The 20,303-nt window shown below is 38.7% G+C and overlaps 1 protein-coding gene across 1 annotated transcript; it reads left to right on the top strand.

Annotated features, from left to right (window-relative positions):
• Positions 1-285: 285 nt before the first annotated feature.
• On the top strand, positions 286-19,940 carry LOC114519925 (E3 ubiquitin-protein ligase UBR2-like). Its single transcript, XM_028540104.1, has 48 exons — positions 286-743; positions 7,182-7,260; positions 7,381-7,491; positions 7,556-7,686; positions 7,767-7,830; positions 7,936-8,022; positions 8,102-8,164; positions 8,335-8,458; positions 8,583-8,681; positions 8,845-8,881; positions 8,993-9,044; positions 9,129-9,185; positions 9,363-9,404; positions 9,479-9,560; positions 9,726-9,801; positions 9,949-10,048; positions 10,168-10,296; positions 10,373-10,466; positions 10,686-10,772; positions 10,885-10,943; positions 11,025-11,135; positions 11,259-11,315; positions 11,400-11,476; positions 11,550-11,583; positions 11,670-11,733; positions 11,888-12,021; positions 12,198-12,250; positions 12,359-12,461; positions 12,689-12,737; positions 12,825-12,979; positions 14,003-14,105; positions 14,175-14,269; positions 14,441-14,661; positions 14,818-15,306; positions 15,503-15,600; positions 15,677-15,725; positions 15,867-15,927; positions 16,107-16,194; positions 16,272-16,327; positions 16,440-16,607; positions 16,743-16,911; positions 17,136-17,220; positions 17,707-17,846; positions 17,971-18,109; positions 18,202-18,249; positions 18,330-18,401; positions 18,527-18,799; positions 19,603-19,940. The coding sequence occupies exons 1-48, from the start codon at positions 418-420 to the stop codon at positions 19,742-19,744; spliced, it is 5,232 nt and encodes a 1,743-aa protein (XP_028395905.1). The 5' UTR covers positions 286-417; the 3' UTR covers positions 19,745-19,940.
• The last annotated feature ends 363 nt before the right edge of the window (positions 19,941-20,303 follow it).

Below are 20,303 nucleotides of genomic sequence, written 5' to 3'. Positions count from 1 at the left end.
GAACAGCTACAGTGGCAAGCCTTGAGAGCAAAGATAAATTTAACGTATTTAAGCTTTTCCTGGTCTCGGGGAGGGGGGTGCGTCCCCAACAAGTATATTCACAGAAAACGACTAATAAGGCACTCGCTTGGAAATGTCAAGATTTAAACGCCTAAACGTTTTTTAAGTGTTTTTAGCGAGAAATTTGAGTGTTTTGATATTCTTTTTAAAATGCCAACACTGAGCATATACAGATCAGTGGCCACAAAATAATATAGAGATCAGTTTTTAATAACATAATAATAACAGTGTTACAAAATGAAATTAAAATGATAAAAATATCGAATATTTACAAAGATGTTGTGTTTTTACACGAATATTTCTACAAATAGATATGAGAAGACAATGTGGATGCTTTAGAAGTACAAATCGCAGATAATGGAAGAGAATAGCGCGTCCATCGGTCTCGAATGGCGTCGTGTTTTCGAAAGGACCCCCTCGCAAGAACGGGAAAATGTTTTGAAGAGGAATGTTGTCTCTTGCCTTAAACAAGCTGCTGTAAAATCGTGCATCATCACAAGAGATCCCGTTCTTGTTATTGGCCTGAAGGATTCCTTGGTTCAACGATGCGTTATCGACGCAATCGAGTGGTTTTTGTTCGCAGAGGAACCACGTCAGGGCCGCGTAAAGCTATCACAACTCAGCAGCCCACCTACCATTTGTGGCAAAGTATTTAAAAACAGCGAACCGACGTATTCATGCAGGTAAAAATAAAGTATTTGCAAGGACGATCGTGCCTAAGTGAAATATCTAGGTATATTATTTAAAAGGAAGGCAGGATTCATACTGATTTTAATACTTTCACTGTTTACATTTTAACAAACTCTTGTGGTGAAACTGCTGGTCATGGAAGACACCAGAAATTTAAAGCCAAATTTTGTGATAAAAACAAGGCCTTCTGCATAGTGTAAATACGGTACAGTTATAGAATACCAAGCCAATAGTTCATTATGTTATGTATCGGTCAATTTTAGAGTATAGAACTTCCACATTCTTTTAAAATACTGCATGTTTATTCTTGTTCTGTGAAAGTCCAATTCATGCATTAAAGTAAGAAAACAATGCAGTCCTAAATGGCATTCACTGTTAAGAGTTGGTTTGGCCAAATATTCTATAATTGCTCCGTAAATACACAGCACGAAATATTCTGAAGCATATGAAGCACTTGATATATCCTAGTATTGTCGTGAATGTTAGTAGCGTCTTAGTTGTTATTAGCAAGGGAACAAGTTAATCGTTAACAAGTTAATTCGTGAGCGAACAAAAACTGACACTTGATTGACATATTAGATAGAGCAAGAGAGAGAGCGTGCGAGCAAGTGAGATTAGAATTAAAATAAAAATATCTTAAACAAAAGCGTGAAAATACTTCTTCAAACCAATTGTGGGAAACAACAAAATTCTCCACAAAGTGGCACCTTCGACGGCGATTATTATCTATTTGTGACTTGGAATTTATCGAGAATTAATCGGGGTTTGAGGATGTATTTTGACTAAAAAATCGAGCGTGACATGGCGGTGACGAGACAACAAAGTCAACGAATTGATCTTGAAGCACAAGAGCAGTCGGGTTTATCTAATGAAACGGAGACGAAAGTAGGAATCTTCCAGTCAGTATTGCGAAAATTATCATATTTTAACCGAGCAACAACCGAGATTTTGAGAGGGAATTCGATAGAAGCGATTAAACGACAACAAACAACACTAAAAACCAAAGTAGACGAAGCTTATGATTTGATTGTATTAATACAAGGCTTGAAGGTTGATGCGGGCCAAGAAGATGAAGTTATTGACGAGTGGACAAACGAAAACAAAGGCAAGTTACGCGTATTTGAGGAGGTTATAGAAGAGTTAAATAATAAGCTTTTAGACGACGAAGGAAAACGAAAGGAAATTGAGCGTCGGGAGAAAATTCGACAAGAAGCAGAAGCACGAGCTCAAATTAGAGATGAGGAAAGAGAGATAGAATTGGCAAAGCGTGAAAGAGAAGAAGAGTTTGCGTTATCTCTTGAGGAAAAGAAGCTAGAATTAGCTGCTGCGAAGCGGGTTAAAACGAAGTTGCCTGAGCTGCAAATCTCGAAATTTCAAGGAACTCATTTAGATTGGGTTCGGTTTTGGGGTCTATTTGAGACCCAAATTGATAAAGCTCCCATGAAAGACGAAGCAAAGTTTGCATATTTAAAAGAACATCTTGTACCTAAAGTTCGAATTACAATTGATCAATTACCACTGAATAGCGAAGGGTATGCAAAAGCGAAAAGGATGTTGGAGCAAAGATATGGTGACGCAAGCGAGGTAGTCAATGCACATATTCAAGAAATTCTGTCTTTACCTACTATTACTGGCGTATCAAAACAAAAGATACACAACTTTTATGACAGTCTTTTGGGGCATGTTCAAGCTCTTGAAGCATTCGGAAAATTGGGGGATGTTGCAGGAAATGTAAGGATGACGTTGGATAAATTAGAAGGCATTCGAGCTGATTTAACGAGAACCTCATCAGATTGGAAAAGGTGGACTTTCCCGGAGTTAGTTGAGGCATTACGACAGTGGATTGAGCGAAACCCATTACAACAAAGTGATAAAAAAGATGGATTTTCATGGAAAGATGGTAAGCGAGATAAGTTATTGTTAACAAAGGAACAATCTAAACATTGCGTATATTGTGAAAGCAAAGATCACAGATCTGTGGAATGTGATAAAGTGGTGAATGTCAGTGACCGGAAGAAAATTCTCAGCGACAAGCACCGGTGTTTCAACTGCACTGGCGAAAAGCATAGAGCAAGTGATTGCAGAAGTAGGAGCCAATGTTACAACTGCAAGAGAAGGCATCACACTTCTATTTGTGATAAACTAAACGCAAATCAAAAACTGCTGTGTCAACCTAGTGGGAAGGATGTAGTTTATCCAGTTGTGGTGGTAGAGATGGGAGGACTAAAGTGTCGAGCACTTTTAGACACTGGGTCTGGGAGTTCATTTGCATCAAGCACGTTGTTAAAGCAATGGAAAAAAGCCAATAAGACAAGAATTTAAATCAATAGAGATGATGCTTCAAACAACAACAAGGAAGATTGATGTTTATGAGGTGGAGATTGCAGCTGTTGATGGCAATTTCAAGATGTCATGTGAACTGAATCGAATCGACAAGGATGTGCTAATGAAAGTGCCAAATCCGAGGTATAAAGAACTTATTGAAACCCATGAACACCTTAAAGGAGTACATATGAATGATATTGATGAGAAAGCACTTTTACCTGTGCATCTAATCCTAGGTGCCAGTGATATGTCTAGAATCAAGACAACTGTACCTGCTAAGGTTGGGAACGATGGGATGCCAATCGCTGAGAAAACTGCTTTGGGATGGATTATCATGTCACCGGGGCGAGAGAAGAACCATTCCTACTTGATGTTTACCAAGAGCTCCCAAGAAGACTACATGCATCTTTGTAGTCTGGACGTGCTTGGATTAGAAGACCATGTTGAAGGAGATCAAGGGAGCGTGTATCGAGAATTTAAAGAACAGCTTACTCAGCAAGAGGACGGTCGATATGAGACATCGTTACCATGGAAGGCTCACCATCCGGAGCTGCCGACCAATTACCTTGTAGCCAAGAGGAGATTTCAGTCATTATTCAACCGACTTGACAAACAGCCTGAACTGCTGAAGACTTATCATGATATAGTGGAAAATCAACTCAAAGATGGAGTGGTCGAGATTGCGCCTGAGAAACCTGAAGGGAGCCGAGAGCATTACATTCCCCACAAACCGGTAGTACGAGAGCAAGCCGAGTCTACGAAAGTAAGAATTGTGTTTGATGCTTCGGCAAAAGCTGATCAAAAATCCCCATCATTGAATGATTGCTTGGACATTGGTCCCCCACTCCAAAGAAGAATCCTTGACATACTACTTCGTAATCGACTTAAACCTATTCTCTTAGCTGGTGATATAAAACAAGCGTTCCTACAAATAGTGATTAGAGAGAACGAGCGAGATGCGATGAGATTTTTATGGATAAACGATCTACAATGCAAAGAGATGGTGGTGTATCGTATGACCAGAGCGATGTTTGGGCTAGGCCCAAGCCCATTCTTACTCGGAGGGACTTTGAACGTTCATCTCGAGAAGTATGCAGAGCACTATCCACAATGTGTTGAAGAATTATCTGAAGGAACGTATGTTGATGACATAAACATCGGAGGTGATAAAGTAGAGGAGACGGTAGTACTCAAGGAGCAAGCCAAAGAAATTCTCAGCGAGGGAAGCTTTGTTTTGCACAAATGGCATTCTAATGCTGCGGAGTTAGAGAGTGACAACGTGGAAGACGGAGAATCTACCTTTGCTAAAGAAACTTTGGGAACTAAGCCATCGGAGACCAAGCTCCTGGGACTGGGATGGAACAAAAAGGAGGATACTTTGTCTGTATCACTACCAAAGCAGAAAGTAGAAATGACCAAACGGATAGTTCTTCAAACAATGGCGAGAGTATATGATCCCCTGGGTTTAGCTAGTCCATATTTACTCACAGCTAAAGTAATCTTCCGTGATATATGTGATCGTAAGCTCGGATGGGATGCTGAATTACCTAAAGATCTGAAGGATCGATGGAAGCGGTGGTTAGATAGATTACCAGGCAGTTTAACCTTCCCAAGAAGTATCCCTCGAGAGAGAGTCGTCACTACCGAGATTTACATTCATGGTTTCGCTGATGCAAGTATTCTGGGATGTTGTGCCGCTGTCTACGTTGTGACCAAACAGGGTGCTCTAGTTTCTCAAGGGCTGCTAGTGTCCAAAACGAGACTGGCAAAGCGAGATTTAACAATTCCAAGATTGGAACTAGTGAGTTGTCATATGGTCTGCAATCTTATTGACAATGTCAGAAAGGTTCTTAGTCATCTTCCAGTGATAAGCGTTTGTGCGTGGAGCGATTCGACCGTTTGTCTACAGTGGATTAACGGACAGGGTAACTATAAGCAATTCGTAGCAAATCGAGTGAAAAAGATCACCGAGAAGCAAATCGAGTGGAAGTATGTTCCAACTCTGGAAAACCCTGCAGATATCGGCAGTCGAGGTACAACACGAGATCTTCAAGCGAATGAAACCTGGATGAAAGGGCCTAGTTGGTTGAGTGAAACTGAAAAATGGCCGGAGCAAGTAAAGATCAAACCGAGCGAGAAGTCCGAGTCAGAAAGTCGAATGATGAGAGAAGTAATGAAAGTTACCATTCAGAAAGAGGCCGATTTCATCGATTGTTTACTAGAGAAATTCGGTCTGACTAAAACTGTTCGAATTTTAGCTTGGGTCACGAGATTTATTGACAACTTCGTGTGTGGCAAGAAAGTCAACGGACCATTAGTGACCGAAGAAACACAGAAGCAGATGAAGTTCTTGATTAAACGCGCACAATCCGAGAGCGAAGCACTTGAGATCTTCAAAGTGGATTCTACCAGATTAAATCTTCAAAAGAATGGCGAGGGAATATACGTGTGCCAAGGACGAATCCAAGGTGAATATCCAGTGTATCTGCCAGCAAAACATGTATTATCTGAATTGGTCGTAAAGCAAGCTCATATGAAGACCCTGCATGGGGGAGTTGCCCTGATCATGAGCAAAGTCCGTGAAGAATTCTGGATTCCTAAATTACGAACTTTGGCGAAGAAAGTTCTCAGTTGTTGTTATGGTTGCAAGCGGTTCCATATAGTGCATGAACCAACTCCACCTCAAGGTAATTTACCAAAAGAAAGAACCGAAGGGATGACGCCATTTGAAATCGTTGGTGTAGATTATGCTGGCCCTATTTACTATCGAAACAAGAACAATGAACAGAAATCGTATATCCTTATCTACACCTGTTCCTTAACAAGAGGGCTCCACTTGGAACTTTTACCTGATTTGAGTTGTGAGGAATTCCTGGCAAGTTTCAAGAGGTTTGTAGCGGTTCGCGGTAGACCAAAGAAGATGATTTCAGATAATGGTAAGACCTTTCATGCTGCGGCGAAGTGGATTAAGAAAGCAACCCGAGATGAAAGGTTTCACGCATTTCTGCACGACTATCAAATTCGATGGCAGTTTAATCTGAGTAAAGCAAGTTGGTGGGGAGGTATGTTTGAGAGGATGGTCGCGTTGGTAAAGAATTCGTTGTACAAAGTTGTTGGTTCTGCAAAACTCACCTACAAGGAGTTGCAGGATGTGTTGCTAGATATCCAGATAGCACTCAATAATCGACCATTAACGTATTGCGAAGATGACGTGCAATTACCTGTTCTCACGCCTAACCTGATGATATTGGGTAAAGCCAATTATTTATTGGAACTTCCGAGTGCTGAAATTGAAGATGGTGATATGCGAAAAAGAGCAAAATATTTGAAGAAATGTAAAGAGGCGTTATGGCGGAGATGGCGAAATGAATACATGAGAGCGCTTCGAGAAAGACACGACTTACGACATAACGGGAAAAGCGGAAATTTACGAGAAGGTGATGTGGTACTTATCAAAGGAGAAGGAAAGAATCGAGGAACGTGGAAGATCGGAATCGTGGAAAGATTAATACCGGGGAGAGATGGAATTGTCAGGGCGGTGAGACTTCGTGCCGGCAAAAGTTATCTAGAAAGACCTATTCAGTTTCTTTATCCAATGGAGTTACACAGTGATGAAAGGGGCTCGGAACAAAAACCACTGAATCCCGAAGTTGAAGAGTTTAAGCCAAAGCGGAAAGCGGCGGTTGAGGCAACAGTGAATATTCGGCGAATGCAAGAGCTTGAAAATGAAAGTGACTAACATTTATGCATGAGTTATACAAACGACTGGAAGTGACTGGGACAATCTAATAACAGTCAGTAAAACAGTTTATATTCATATTTTTATATTTAGGATGTTTAAAAATAGGGGGAGTGTGTCGTGAATGTTAGTAGCGTCTTAGTTGTTATTAGCAAGGGAACAAGTTAATCGTTAACAAGTTAATTCGTGAGCGAACAAAAACTGACACTTGATTGACATATTAGATAGAGCAAGAGAGAGAGCGTGCGAGCAAGTGAGATTAGAATTAAAATAAAAATATCTTAAACAAAAGCGTGAAAATACTTCTTCAAACCAATTGTGGGAAACAACAAAATTCTCCACAGTATAAATAATTTTATTTTTGTAGGGATTGTGCCATTGATGCAACATGTGTTCTCTGTATGACATGTTTTGGGAATGGTATTCACAAAGACCACAATTATCGGGTAATTGCAGATTTTCCTAGCGTAAAGTAACTGCAGCGGTTGGAATGGTCCAGCAGGAAAGTTCTGGAAACAACTTGAAAACAGTGATAATGTCACTAACACCTGTGTGTTTATATTTAGCTGAACACTTCCTCGGGAGGAGGTTGCTGTGATTGTGGTGACGAGGAGGCCTGGAAACAAGGCGCCTCATGTAAAATCCACAGCGTAAAGTCCGAAGACTCTGCTGATGAGGTAAAACACCATACCACAACAATAATCTCAACATGACCATATGATGATAGTTTTCTCTTTACAGGATCCATTGAAAAAGCTTCCAGAAGATTTTTTATCACGTGCGAGATGTTTATTCAATGTTTTGATTGATTTCTGTGTAAATGTGTTATGTGAAATCAACGAGGAAGAATTATTATCTGACATACAAACAAGGTACGTAACTGTGTTACCTTCAAAACATGTTAAAATGGGCCAGGATTTTTCACGAATTGATGATATTTTTCCTTATTTAGCCCTCCTGATGGAAACACGCATGTTACAATGCTTTATAATGATGAAAGTCACACTTTTCAGGGTGTAAGTGAAATCTTTGAAGCAATATACAATATAATTTTGGTCCATTGCATTTTGTTATTTCTCACAGCTGCTAACCCAAACCTTGAAAAAATTGTTTTGTTTTAGGTCATTTCAGCCCTCCAGAAGTCTCTTCCTCGTGATTCCTGCACAGAAAAACTAGCAAATGACTTTGCTACAGTTGTCGATCGTGAGGTACATTCATAGTTGCATCGTAAAATGCAGCCAATCTCTATTCAAAGCATTTAATTAAGTTATGTTACTGCTTTTCTAGGGCCGTTCTAGTATCTACATTGGTTCATTGGAAAACTCTACCCGTGTCTCTGAGTCTGTTCAGGTATGTGTTTATATTTGTATTTTCCCAGAGCAAACTTTTCCAGGAAACTTGTTAATCTCTGAGAAGAGATCACTATATTTTCAGTCTTTTGCCCAGACTAAATTGATTGATTAATCCCCATGATGGTACTACAGCACTAAAGACAATGTTTACATTGTGTTCTGTTGTAGAGAAATACTAGTGACAGCTTGCACGGGCCTCTGAGATGCGAGACAGCTCATCTATATACTGTTGCATGTCAACTTATGGCGTTGAAGATGATGAAATGGCTTGATAGTCTTACTGAAGAATCAGGTAGATTGCATAAATCACTATGTCATGTCACTAAATACAATATATATATATATATATATATTACCATAGTAATACTATATATTATTACAACTGTTCTAAAGCAGGTGTGTAATTTTATTTCCAGACAGTTTAAGGAGACTTCATTCAGTTTTAAGTACAACAAGTTCTTGTGGTGATTGTCATCTCACAAGAGTACTTAAAGCTGATGGGAAACTATGGAAAGGTATTTTAACTGCAGATATAGGAAAGACCATCCAGGATATACCGGAGGGGAAGGCTATTGTGTTTGTCAGCTCACAATCACTACATATTATTTTGTTAACATGTCAGGATTATATTCTGAAACATCCGATGTTACTCTTAACTTGAGTATATTTCTGTTTTAGTTGCAAGATTTCACAATCACCAGCTGTTTATGAACACGTATGTTGAGCGTTGACTACACTCTGTACATATAAGCTCTGGTTTTCATAAGAATTCTTTTTTATGAATTACATTAGATCTTTCAACTTGAAATCTTGAATTATTTTTAAGGTTGCTCAAAGACTCACTTGGGAAACAAGCACTTGCTATTGAGTTTACAAAGGTCTTACAGTTAACTCTGTGTCATATAAAATTTCTCTAATCATTCTCTCATTTCCTAATATTTTGAATGAAATATATCCTACAGAATTATCCAGGTGTTATTGACGATTACTACAATGATGATCAAGATCATGCAATATCGGTAAGTGGTGATTCTCTGGTCACACACATGACATTGCTGTTTCTTCAGGCTTCATATTTTGCACGTAACAAAATAGAATAGCATTGTGTGTGACCAGAGAATCACCCTGAGGCAAAGTTTAACATTTTATTAGCAAGTTCAATTGTCTAAAATTAAACTTTTATATGTTCATTTTAGGCGGCTGGAATGTCAGTTCAACTGTTTACAGTACCAAGTTTGGTACGTTTACGATGGTAATTTCACGAAATCATTCGCATCCAATGTTTAAATGGACGTTGTCTTAATCTGTTCAGGTGCAAATGTTGTCCGTTCATCACAACTTAATGGAGACAGTCATACAAGTGCTTTTGGAAAAAACCAAACCTTTGTTGAAAAGTGAAGTATTATTATTACTCTTAAAGTTGACCTGCTTCGATGTAGCGCGATAAGGTTTTATATTAACGGGACCTTAAATCTCTTGATACTCTTGAAATGCAAGAGAAAAAATATCGTTTCTTTACAAGAAAAATTTGACCAGTGTGTGTCTAACATTATCTCTAGATAATGGAGTGTTTGATTTCAACAAAGATGAACGCTTCAAATCAACGCGGTTGTACTGGGTTATACATGATTTGAGGTTAGTGTTGATAACATCTCGAACATTCCCTAATCTATATTTTTTATTTCTGTTTGGCCTGTGAGAAATACAGAACTTTTGAGAACAAGCTTAGTCCGTTCGCTCGCGTTTTACGTTGTAACTAACATTATCTCTTTTTCATCCAAGGTACATTGTTCAAAACAAACCAAACGAATGGAGCGATGGTTTAAAATGCAAATTTTACAGATTCTTAGAACTTTTCTTATCAATGTTGACACGTTTCCAGGTGTGTTTACTCTGCTGTTAATATAAAAACCGAGGATCGCTGTGGCAGTGCTTCAAATAAGTTCTTAAAAATACACAAAATTCATTAAAAAAAGACATTCATTTTCGTTTATTCTCAAGGGAATGGGTATGATGAAACGTGCAACTGGTGTCCATGTTGAGATGGAACAAGAATGGCATCGCTCCTATGATTTTGAAATGCGTTTTACTGTTTCTGTGCCATTAATACTTCAATGGTGCGACGAGAATGTGAGTCATCTTATTCGCCAACAAACCAGTTCACGTCACTTCAACATAATCATTGTGTTTTCAATTTCTTCTTCAGCGAGATGTGTTACTTAAAGCTATTAAACTGACTTTGGAGTGTTTAAAGGACATTCGAAAACGTGATGGTTCAACTAAACTGAAGAAAACCCATGGTACTGCAAGCTTTGAAAATAATTTAACTAAATTACGTATCCATACAGTTTTCCTACCTGTGGAAGACGTTATACCCGTCTTTCTAGAGGTCCAGTTAATCCAATGTAGCTACTACAACAACACTAAACAACAGTACATGTATTAATTAATCTACTTCGTAGAGGCTACTAGCTACTTCGCTACATTTTAAAAGACTATCGGTCTTTTTGTTTTTTTAGGATGGAAAAAAGGCATAAAGGTATTCGACTTCGATGTTGCTTCAGAGAACGTTTCAATGCATATTCCAATCCCTCGTTTTCTGGCAGGTAGGCTTGCGATAAAATCTTGAGTACACCATTCATGCATGCAGAAGAAAACTAAATCTTATCAACTTTTGTAGCTATATCTTAAGATATACACCGAACTCTATTTTTCCAGGTTTGCTTGGATGCTGCGAAAAACATTCCATAAATATTAAAAACGTTCTGGAAATCAAGGTTTGTTGCCGTCTAGTTGAGAACGCTTTTATTCTACTTCTTAACCGTAAATATGTCTTCATAAAATTAACGATTTTACAGCAAGATGAAGATGCGCTCATGTACATGGGATTCCCTTTGAAAGTTCTGGTGTTTGTCTCGCAAGTTAAAGCTGGAATGTGGAAAAGGAACGGTTACACTCTACTCCACCAGGTAACGAACTCTTTATAAACGTATTTACTGTTTCTTCGGCACCAAATATATTTGTATTTCAGTCGCATGCCAGAGTACTTGTGTGTTGTCATTGTCAAACATCGCCGATATATTTGTTTTTAGATCAATATATATCGGAGAGAAATGGAAATGTATGCTAAAGACATCTTCATGATGCAGGTAACGGAGTTTAAATCGTGATTTCACTGCCAGAAATTTAAAAGCGATGCTTTTACGCAAAGCAACTTTTATTAATTCCTTCAGGTTCTGGCGTCGTGTATGGACAAAGAATATTTCCTTCAGGTTGTTTTGGAAATGTTCAAGCTCCATCCTTGGTCAAAGTGAGTGCACTTTGTGATATCAAAACTATTTTTTTAACTCTCGTTGTTAAAAGCTTGTTCTATTTTCATATAGACACAGCTACAATGTTGACGACAAACTTGACGAGGTTTGCGATGAATGAACTTTTCATGCACGTCAAACAAATTGAAAGACTAAACTAATGCGATATTCATTGATTTAAATAATCTATAGAGCGCCTTGAACCAAAATCTTTCATTAGCTGGCGATTTCCTTCATCTTCTGATCATGATTTTAGGTGAGAATTATACTAAACTTTACTGGAAAGTTCTATCATTTAAGAGTGACTCTTCTAGAGCTAATATATTTTGAGATAACTTCATATAGCATGAATCAAATCACAGATCGATATCGACAGTGATAAAGAGCGTGTCTCTTGTTGTTTGCTACAGGAGAAAGATACGACAGTACTATTGGTCAGGTTGAGAACGAGGTTGAATTGAAAAGAGAAGTCATTCACAGATTGTGTTTGGGAAACTTGTCAAGAAGTGAACTCATGCGGGGTCTACCTTTGTCAGAATCGGAGGTGAGACAGCACGAGGCAGTTTTTCCACTTAACAAGCCTCTTACAGACATCCCTTCACCCTTTCAACCACCGCCTTCTGTTACAGGCATCTCCCTGACCTCTCAACCCCCCACCCGCCCTCACCACTCCGGGAAGTAGATTGATATTTTTCGTGTTTGTTTATTTTTCGTCTCTAGTATCAACGCCGTGGAAAGATAGATGACGTCATTGCCTCGGTAGCAACATTCAAGTATGTGAGATTATATTCACTCTCTGGCTCAGATCCAACCTATGAAAACTCGTTTTTGCACTTCTATAAACCACAATACATATTTCTAACCGCGTTTGTGTGCTGTAGGAAGCCTGGTCTGTCCAGCAAAGGAACGTACAAAGTGAAGAAAGAGTTCTTATCGGAGTTTAATCCATTTTTTTACCATTACGATAAAAATGAGCTATCTAAGGTGAGGAATGATAATGCTTTGGTCAAAACAAAGACATGAAAATTGTTAAGACTTTGCAGTGAAAGTTGAGAGAGAGATTTGCATCTTTGATGTGCTGTGTACTTCAGAAAACCTAGGAAATGAGAAAATATGCCTCATTTGTTCTCGTTCTGACGACGTGCAAACATTGTGTTGAACGTCAAAATTTAGCTGTTAGTTCATAGTTGTCTTAAATTACTTTTTAAAAGGCTGAAGATCAAATGAGAAAGCGATGCAAAGAAGAAGGAATACCAGCAGGTATGTGTATGTGTGTGGAAACACCTAGAGGAAAATTATCGTTGTTTTTTTAATCATTGTATCGTATTGCTCATAATTTTCTTTCAGTGTTTATTCCGCCGGCCCCAGTTGAGTTCTTGCCTCAATACTCCAGCATCGTGGACCTGCTGACCTGTAAAAAGATGATTGACATGCTCACAGCTATTCTCTGGAGGATCAAACATGGCAATCCTAAGGCCTGGACTGACAGGATCTTTCATCAGGTGAATGAAGATACTGTTTGTTATTAAGACTGATGTGTGCTTATATAGCTCTATAGTTGGGTAGTTTTAAACTGTTCTTCCTTGAGGTCCAGTGTTACTACAGGAGGAAACCTGAACTAAACTAATTTTATTTATACTGGATAACTCTATCAGTTCTAAACTGTTCTTCCTAGAGATCCAGTAAGGATCATCTCTTATTGATCCAGTGTTACTACAGGAGGAAACCTAAACTAAACTAATTTTATTTATACTGGATAACTCTATCAGTTCTAAACTGTTCTTCCTAGAGGTCCAGTAAGGATCACCTCTTATTGATCCAGTGTTACTACAGGAGGAAACCTAAACTAAACTAATTTTATTTATACTGGATAACTCTATCAGTTCTAAACTGTTCTTCCTAGAGATCCAGTAAGGATCATCTCTTATTGATCCAGTGTTACTACAGGAGGAAACCTGAACTAAACTAATTTTATTTATACTGGATAACTCTATCAGTTCTAAACTGTTCTTCCTAGAGGTCCAGTAAGGATCATCTCTTATTGATCCAGTGTTACTACAGGAGGAAACCTAAACTAAACTAATTTTATTTATACTGGATAACTCTATCAGTTCTAAACTGTTCTTCCTAGAGGTCCAGTAAGGATCATCTCTTATTGATCCAGTGTTACTACAGGAGGAAACCTAAACTAAACTAATTTTATTTATACTGGATAACTCTATCAGTTCTAAACTGTTCTTCCTAGAGGTCCAGTAAGGATCATCTCTTATTGATCCAGTGTTACTACAGGAGGAAACCTAAACTAAACTAACTTTATTTATACTGGATAGCTCTATCAGTTCTAAACTGTTCTTCCTAGAGGTCCAGTGAGGATCATCTCTTATTGATCCAGTGTTACTACAGGAGGAAACCTAAACTAAACTAACTTTATTTATACTGGATAACTCTATCAGTTCTAAACTGTTCTTCGCTGAAGTCGAAACAAGGACCATTCTTTACTATATTCATTGCTGTAAATTTTGAAGGTTTTGCATCTGATTGGCCTAGCGTTGCACGAAGAACAACGGCAAAGATGCAAAGGAGAATCGTTTGGTTTCGTCATCGCCGCCACGAAACAAAACAACAATTGTGAGTTATTTGATTGTTTTTTCAAATATATTTATCTAAACTCGACGAAACTAATCGCTTCTTTCTCAGTTCCCAAGGATTGTTCGCTGTTTGAGTGTATAGAAACTCTGCAAGGAAACTCAATTGTTGAACTACACAGCGGACTGCTTTCGTGGACGATCCAGGTAAAGAAACCTCACATGCCTCAGTAGTTTATCATGGACTAGAAAACACGAATGAGATGGAACAGTTTACCAATTCACATTTGTACAATTCATGAGTACGAAATTAAGGTATCCAAGCTGCGTTTCTGGTTGGATTGATTTCTGATTCCAATGGATTTCTGATTTATGTAGAAGTTCAAAGAAGAGCTGTCAGAGCAGAGTTATTTTGCCGAGTCAAGCATCCAAAGTTCTCAACCAATGGACGTGTCGGAAACGGTGTCACATGATCAGGAGAAACTTAGCAGACAACGGCTCGCCCAAGAAAGGCGGGAAAAAATATTGGTTCAAATGTCTGATATGCAGAAAGCGTTTATTCGCCAGAATTCTGAGCTGTACTTGTCAACAAAAACAGAGTAAGAATGAACGACTCTGATACTGTTTTACTGCAAGAGTTTCCCCATAATCCCCACAGAATAAACTTCATCTTTACTGTGTGGCTTAATCGCTCCTGGATTAACCGTCTTAAAATGTTTCTTTTGACTAAAAAAACAAAAAATTCACCGTTTCAGTTTGGAGGATTCAGAGCTTGATGAAACCGACTCAACAGCTGCATCATCCTCGGAACAGGCCGTGATTGCGATCGGAAACAATCGTACGCCGTCGGTCACTATCCCTCGGGAACAATTTATTTGCATTTTATGCCAAGAGAATCCGAGTTCGGACGAAAGACCGCTGGTATACTCGGCGTATGTACAGCGGTCGACGTTGTTGTCCAACAACCATAACCAAACCCTTGACGAGGGGGATGAAGCGGATCCTCTAGTGTCATACAGGGATCAACGCGTCGGGACACATGTGTGCAGTTGTGGTCATGTAATGCATGGTGATTGTTGGCAGCGGTTTTTTGAATCGATATTAACCACCGATCGTTTGTCGATCAGGTTTCGAATACGAAATACATTTGATCTGACGAAGAGGGAATTTCTATGTCCATTATGTTCGGGGCTTGGTAACACAGTCCTGCCAATCATGGCCCCAACTGTCACAAAAGATGAAAGGTAGGTATGATTGTCGTTATAGGTGTCCCCCTGGGCCCTGAGTCCTTTCCTACGACTTACGAATTGCAATCTTCATTTATCGGGAGGGAGAAATAGTTAGCTTTTGTCGGAGAAGGGCGACTTTAGTGATTTCTTTTTGTTTATACTCTTTTTTATAAACATCAACCATGGCGTGCTTTTTGATGTTATCTTACAGCAGTTCTAACTATGTGTCCTGGCTCGTGACCCTCCGGAAAATACAATCAAAATTTACAAAAGATTTGATGGCATTTGGTCAAAGCAAAGAAGAGGAAGGTGAGGGACAATTCTGTTGCACATCGCGGGTCAAAAGAATGAGCCAAATTAGATAATCTCTTCTCTTCATTTTTAGGTGGATTTATCAAAACCCTGAAAGGGAGAGTTCTTCAATATATTTATCAGTAAGTTCGTCGTCTTTTATGGAACACTTTTTGTATTCCCCTACAAGGTGAGAATGTCTGCTGTTCTTCCAGCGTTAACAATCATTTATTCAAGATGAATGGCTACTTTCTACGTTAACAATATCTAATATTCTCCTACAGACAACTGCTATCGACGAATATGCAATCGATGATTACGGTTTTCACCCGCGCTGCCTACACGGTACATTGCAAACTCTCTCAAATCTAAATACAGTCTTTAATGCCCAAAGCTTGTAGAAGTATTTACTCTTCCGTTTTAAGTTGTACTTCAAAATTGATTGGAAGTAAAGCTTCTGAAACCTCCATTGCTTTCCAGTAGTTTTCAGTTTAAATAAACGACCATATTTGGTTATTTTTCAGTTTGGTTTGAATGTTCAACCTGATGATGATAACAACAGAGTAGCGTTAATGGTTTGGGGAACCTGTGCCTATACTATTCAATGTTTTGGTATGTTTTATTAGGAATTGCGTGCCTTAACTATATAAGAGCGACCATCGCCTTATTGTGGATTTCTGTTTTTAAAGAACACAGCTCAAGAGAGCAATCCACTGGAATAGTTAGAAATGATCTCAAACGTGAAGTATGGAATTGTGCTTTCCTCTGAAACTGAAACTGAAGCTCTTATCTTCTTTTTCTTTACCTTTTCTACAGATCACAAATGATGTGAATTTTTCTATTTTGTTTACTTCTAGATCGACATCTTGAGATCGTTAGTTTACGTCGCAAACTCGGCGAGTTCAATCAGCAAGTCACATGATGTTGTCAGCCATTGTCTCCGTTTGTTTTCTCTGCTGGCTGCAGCTGAGAATCTTCCTGTGGAACAACGATCAATGATGGAGATTGATCTCTTCGATTGGATGGTAAACGTTCTTCTGATTATCCCTAGTTACAGTATATTATTATAGACACCCACGGAGGAATGCGCATGACAAAGGAGGCCCGTTACTAGTGGACACTTTTCTATGCTCTGGCAAAATATGCTTCCACAATTTTAGGTGAAAATGCGGTTCTCCTTGCCCAGTATCGACACAGCCAGTGATACGTCACAGTCGGTTGATGGAAGCAGTTTTTCTTCTGCTGAACTGGATGGTTTTGTCTTTCATCTCGCGCTTGCTGCCAGGATTGTCCAAATTCTCCTTACGACATCAGAAGATATTCCTTCTGGTAGGCATCTTCATACATTATACAGAAACTTGAATATCGCTTTTTTTGTTTTTTAAACATTGAACAGGGTTGGTACGTTTCTGAATAAATAAGCCAAACATTGTTATTGGCGGTACTTTGATTCCTTTGTTTTAAACAAAGGAAACGAATGTTATGTTAATAAATTTGGCTTATTTATTCATAAAATCTACCAACCCTGACATTGAAACTGACCTTTACTACAGATGAAATGGACGATTACGATGATTCTGATGTCGTTATCGCTGATGAAATAGCAAATTTCTGGAGAACATTGCGTAAATTGTGCAAGTGAGTGAAAAAAATTATGCTTTTATACTGGATAGTTCTATCAGTTCTAAACTGTTCTTCCAGTAAGGATCATCTCTTATTGATCCAGTGTTACTACAGGAGGAAACCTAAACTAAACTAACTTTATTTATACTGGATAGCTCTATCAGTTCTAAACTGTTCTTCGTAGAGGTCCAGTAAGGATTTTTTCTTATTGATCCAGTGTTACTACAGGAGGAAACCTAAACTAAACTAACTTTATTTATACTGGATAGCTCTATCAGTTCTAAACTGTTCTTCCTAGAGGTCCAGTGAGGATCATCTCTTATTGATCCAGTGTTACTACAGGAGGAAACCTAAACTAAACTAACTTTATTTATACTGGATAGCTCTATCAGTTCTAAACTGTTCTTCATAGAGGTCCAGTAAGGATTTTTTCTTATTGATCCAGTGTCACTACAAGAGGAAGCCCAAACTAAACTAACTTTATTTTTATTGTATCTTTAGTCCATCAACTGAGCCCTCAAGCCATTCCAATCCCCACCGACTGTTATTGCACGTGCGATACCGCTTGTTACCATTCCTCCGATGTTGCGCAATTTTCTTTCACACTTTGAATAGCACCAGAGTTCCCCTCGCTCTGAGAGGTTAGTGACGAGTCAGGACTTTACTTATATCGGATAAGTTTATCAGTTCTAAACTGCTCTTTATCGAGGTCCAGTAAAACAAAACAAGCGAGTGAATATTTAAATAAATATTTTGCTTTCGCAGAAAATTTCGTAACTGCTGAAAAAGAATACGAAGCTTTGGCTGAATATTTGGCAGTACCCAGAAGTCTGACTGAAATATTTGGCTGGAGTGACACGCAGAAGACATTCACGAATGAGGATGTATTGAAAGTTGTAGGAAGGTGAGGAGAGTTGAAATTTAATCCCCGGAATTTAATCCCCGGAATAGAAGCACTAAGTGTTTCAACGAGATTCTTTATGTGTTCTTCTGCAGATGGTGCCTAAATCAGAAGACAGATGAAACTGTGGAAAATTTTGAAAGGTTCACATTTTTCTTTCATCGAACATTTTAGCGTCTAAAAGTCCAATATTTTAATATTTTAATCATATTTTTTTCTACAGTTTGAAACAGAACACTTTAATTCAACTTCCACACAACTACAGCGAGTTAATAAACCAAGCATCACAGTATGAGTACGTAACACTTGTTAATTTTTTGAATATCTTTATCGAAACCTTAGTTACATAAGTTTGAGAACAGCGAAAAGCGTGCAGCCGATTGTCCACAATGTGAACATCGTGTTCCTCTTTATCCCCAGTTGCCCAGTATTTTCTGGGGACGAGAACCGAGTGCCTGCGAAATGTCTGATCTGCGGGAAATGGCTTTGTTGCGAAGCGTGGTGTTGTAAAGAGACCATTGGTGATCAGCATGTTGGCTCGTGCACAGCACATGCACAAACATGTGGGGCTGGTGTGGGTATGTTTCTCCGTGTACGAGATTGTATCGTTCTACTTGTGAATGGTATTGGCAAGGGCTGTTTCTACCCATCGCCCTATCTTGACGCTTATGGTGAAAATGATCCGGGGTTGAGGTAGGACAAAATTTTGTTTTTAAGCATTTTCAACCCATGAGTAAGTTGACTACACCTTACTAGACCTCTAGTCTGATAGTCTAAGCTGATAGATCTATTCAGTATGAATAAAGTTAGTTTAGGTTTCCCCCTGTAGTAACACTGGATCAATAAGAGATGATCCTTACTGGATCTCTAGGAAGAACGGTTTAGAACTGATAGAGCTATCCAGTATAAATAAAATTAGTTTAGTTTAAGTTTCCTCCTGTAGTAACACTGCATCAATACGAGATGATCCTTACTAGACCTCTAGGAAGAACGGTTTAGAACTGATAGAGCTATCCAGTATAAATAAAGTTAGTTTAGTTTAGGTTTCCTCCTGTAGTAACACTGGATCAATAAGAGATGATCCTTACTGGACCTCTAGGAAGAACAGTTTAGAACTGATAGAGCTATCCAGTATAAATAAAGTTAGTTTAGTTTAGGTTTCCTCCTGTAGTAACACTGGATCAATAAGAGATGATCCTTACTGGACCTCTAGGAAGAACAGTTTAGAACTGATAGAGCTTTCCAGTATAAATAAAGTCAGTTTAGTTTAGGTTTCTTCCTGTAGTAACACTGGATCAATAAGAGATGATCCTTACTGGACCTCTAGGAAGAACAGTTTAGAACTGATAGAGCTATCCAGTATAAATAAAGTTAGTTTAGTTTAGGTTTCCTCCTGTAGTAACACTGGATCAATAAGAGATGATCCTTACAGCACCGTTAGGAAGAACAGTTTGGATAATTGCAGGTTTAAACGGGCGTATATTTATCTCCAACAGACGCGGAAACCCGCTCTTTTTGTGCGAAGAACGCTACAAACAGCTTCAGAAGCTCTGGAAACAACATGGCATTCCTACTGAAATAGTCCGCCATCTTGAAAGCAATCGACATTTGATGCAAGTCGATTGGGCTAATTATTAAACTACGGGTAATCAACGTTTAACAAGCTCTCAAAATCGGGCGATTTTGAAAAATCATCATAACAACTAAGTATTTATATATTTGTGAGTTGACAGTGTACTTCGTCAACACGAAAAATGCAGCAAAACTAAACTAAGCTTGTTTTTTCAAGCAAAATGAAACATTGACATGAATCACGATATGATTTCAATATAAAATGTACAAATTGTATTGAAGTTCAATCATAATAAAGTATTGAACTGTCGTGTTCATTCATGCTGTCTTCTGCAGTTCTGCTTTGTCCCAAAGGATTGTGAATGTTTATAGCTTCAGATTCTGAGATGGTTAAAGGCACTTAGTTCTGAGGTGAGGTGAAGGTGAAGCCGTGAAGGTGAGGTGAGGTGAGGTGAGGTGAGGTGAGGTGAGGTGAGTAGGTGAGTGAGGTGAGGGTGAAGGTGAGGTGAGGTGAGAGGTGTGAGGTGAGGTGAGGTGGTGAGGTGAGATGTGAGTGTGAGGTGAAGTGAAGTGAGCTAGGTGAGATGAAAGTGAGGTGAGGTGAGGTGAAGCTTAGGTGAAAATG

This window comes from Dendronephthya gigantea, unplaced genomic scaffold, assembly GCF_004324835.1.
Source record: "Dendronephthya gigantea isolate DGI-Jeju-01 unplaced genomic scaffold, DenGig_1.0 000015F, whole genome shotgun sequence".
NCBI classification, from domain to species: Eukaryota; Metazoa; Cnidaria; class Anthozoa; order Malacalcyonacea; family Nephtheidae; genus Dendronephthya; species Dendronephthya gigantea.
Note: the sequence above shows the minus strand (reverse complement) of the source record. Positions and strands in the feature narration are given on the sequence as shown.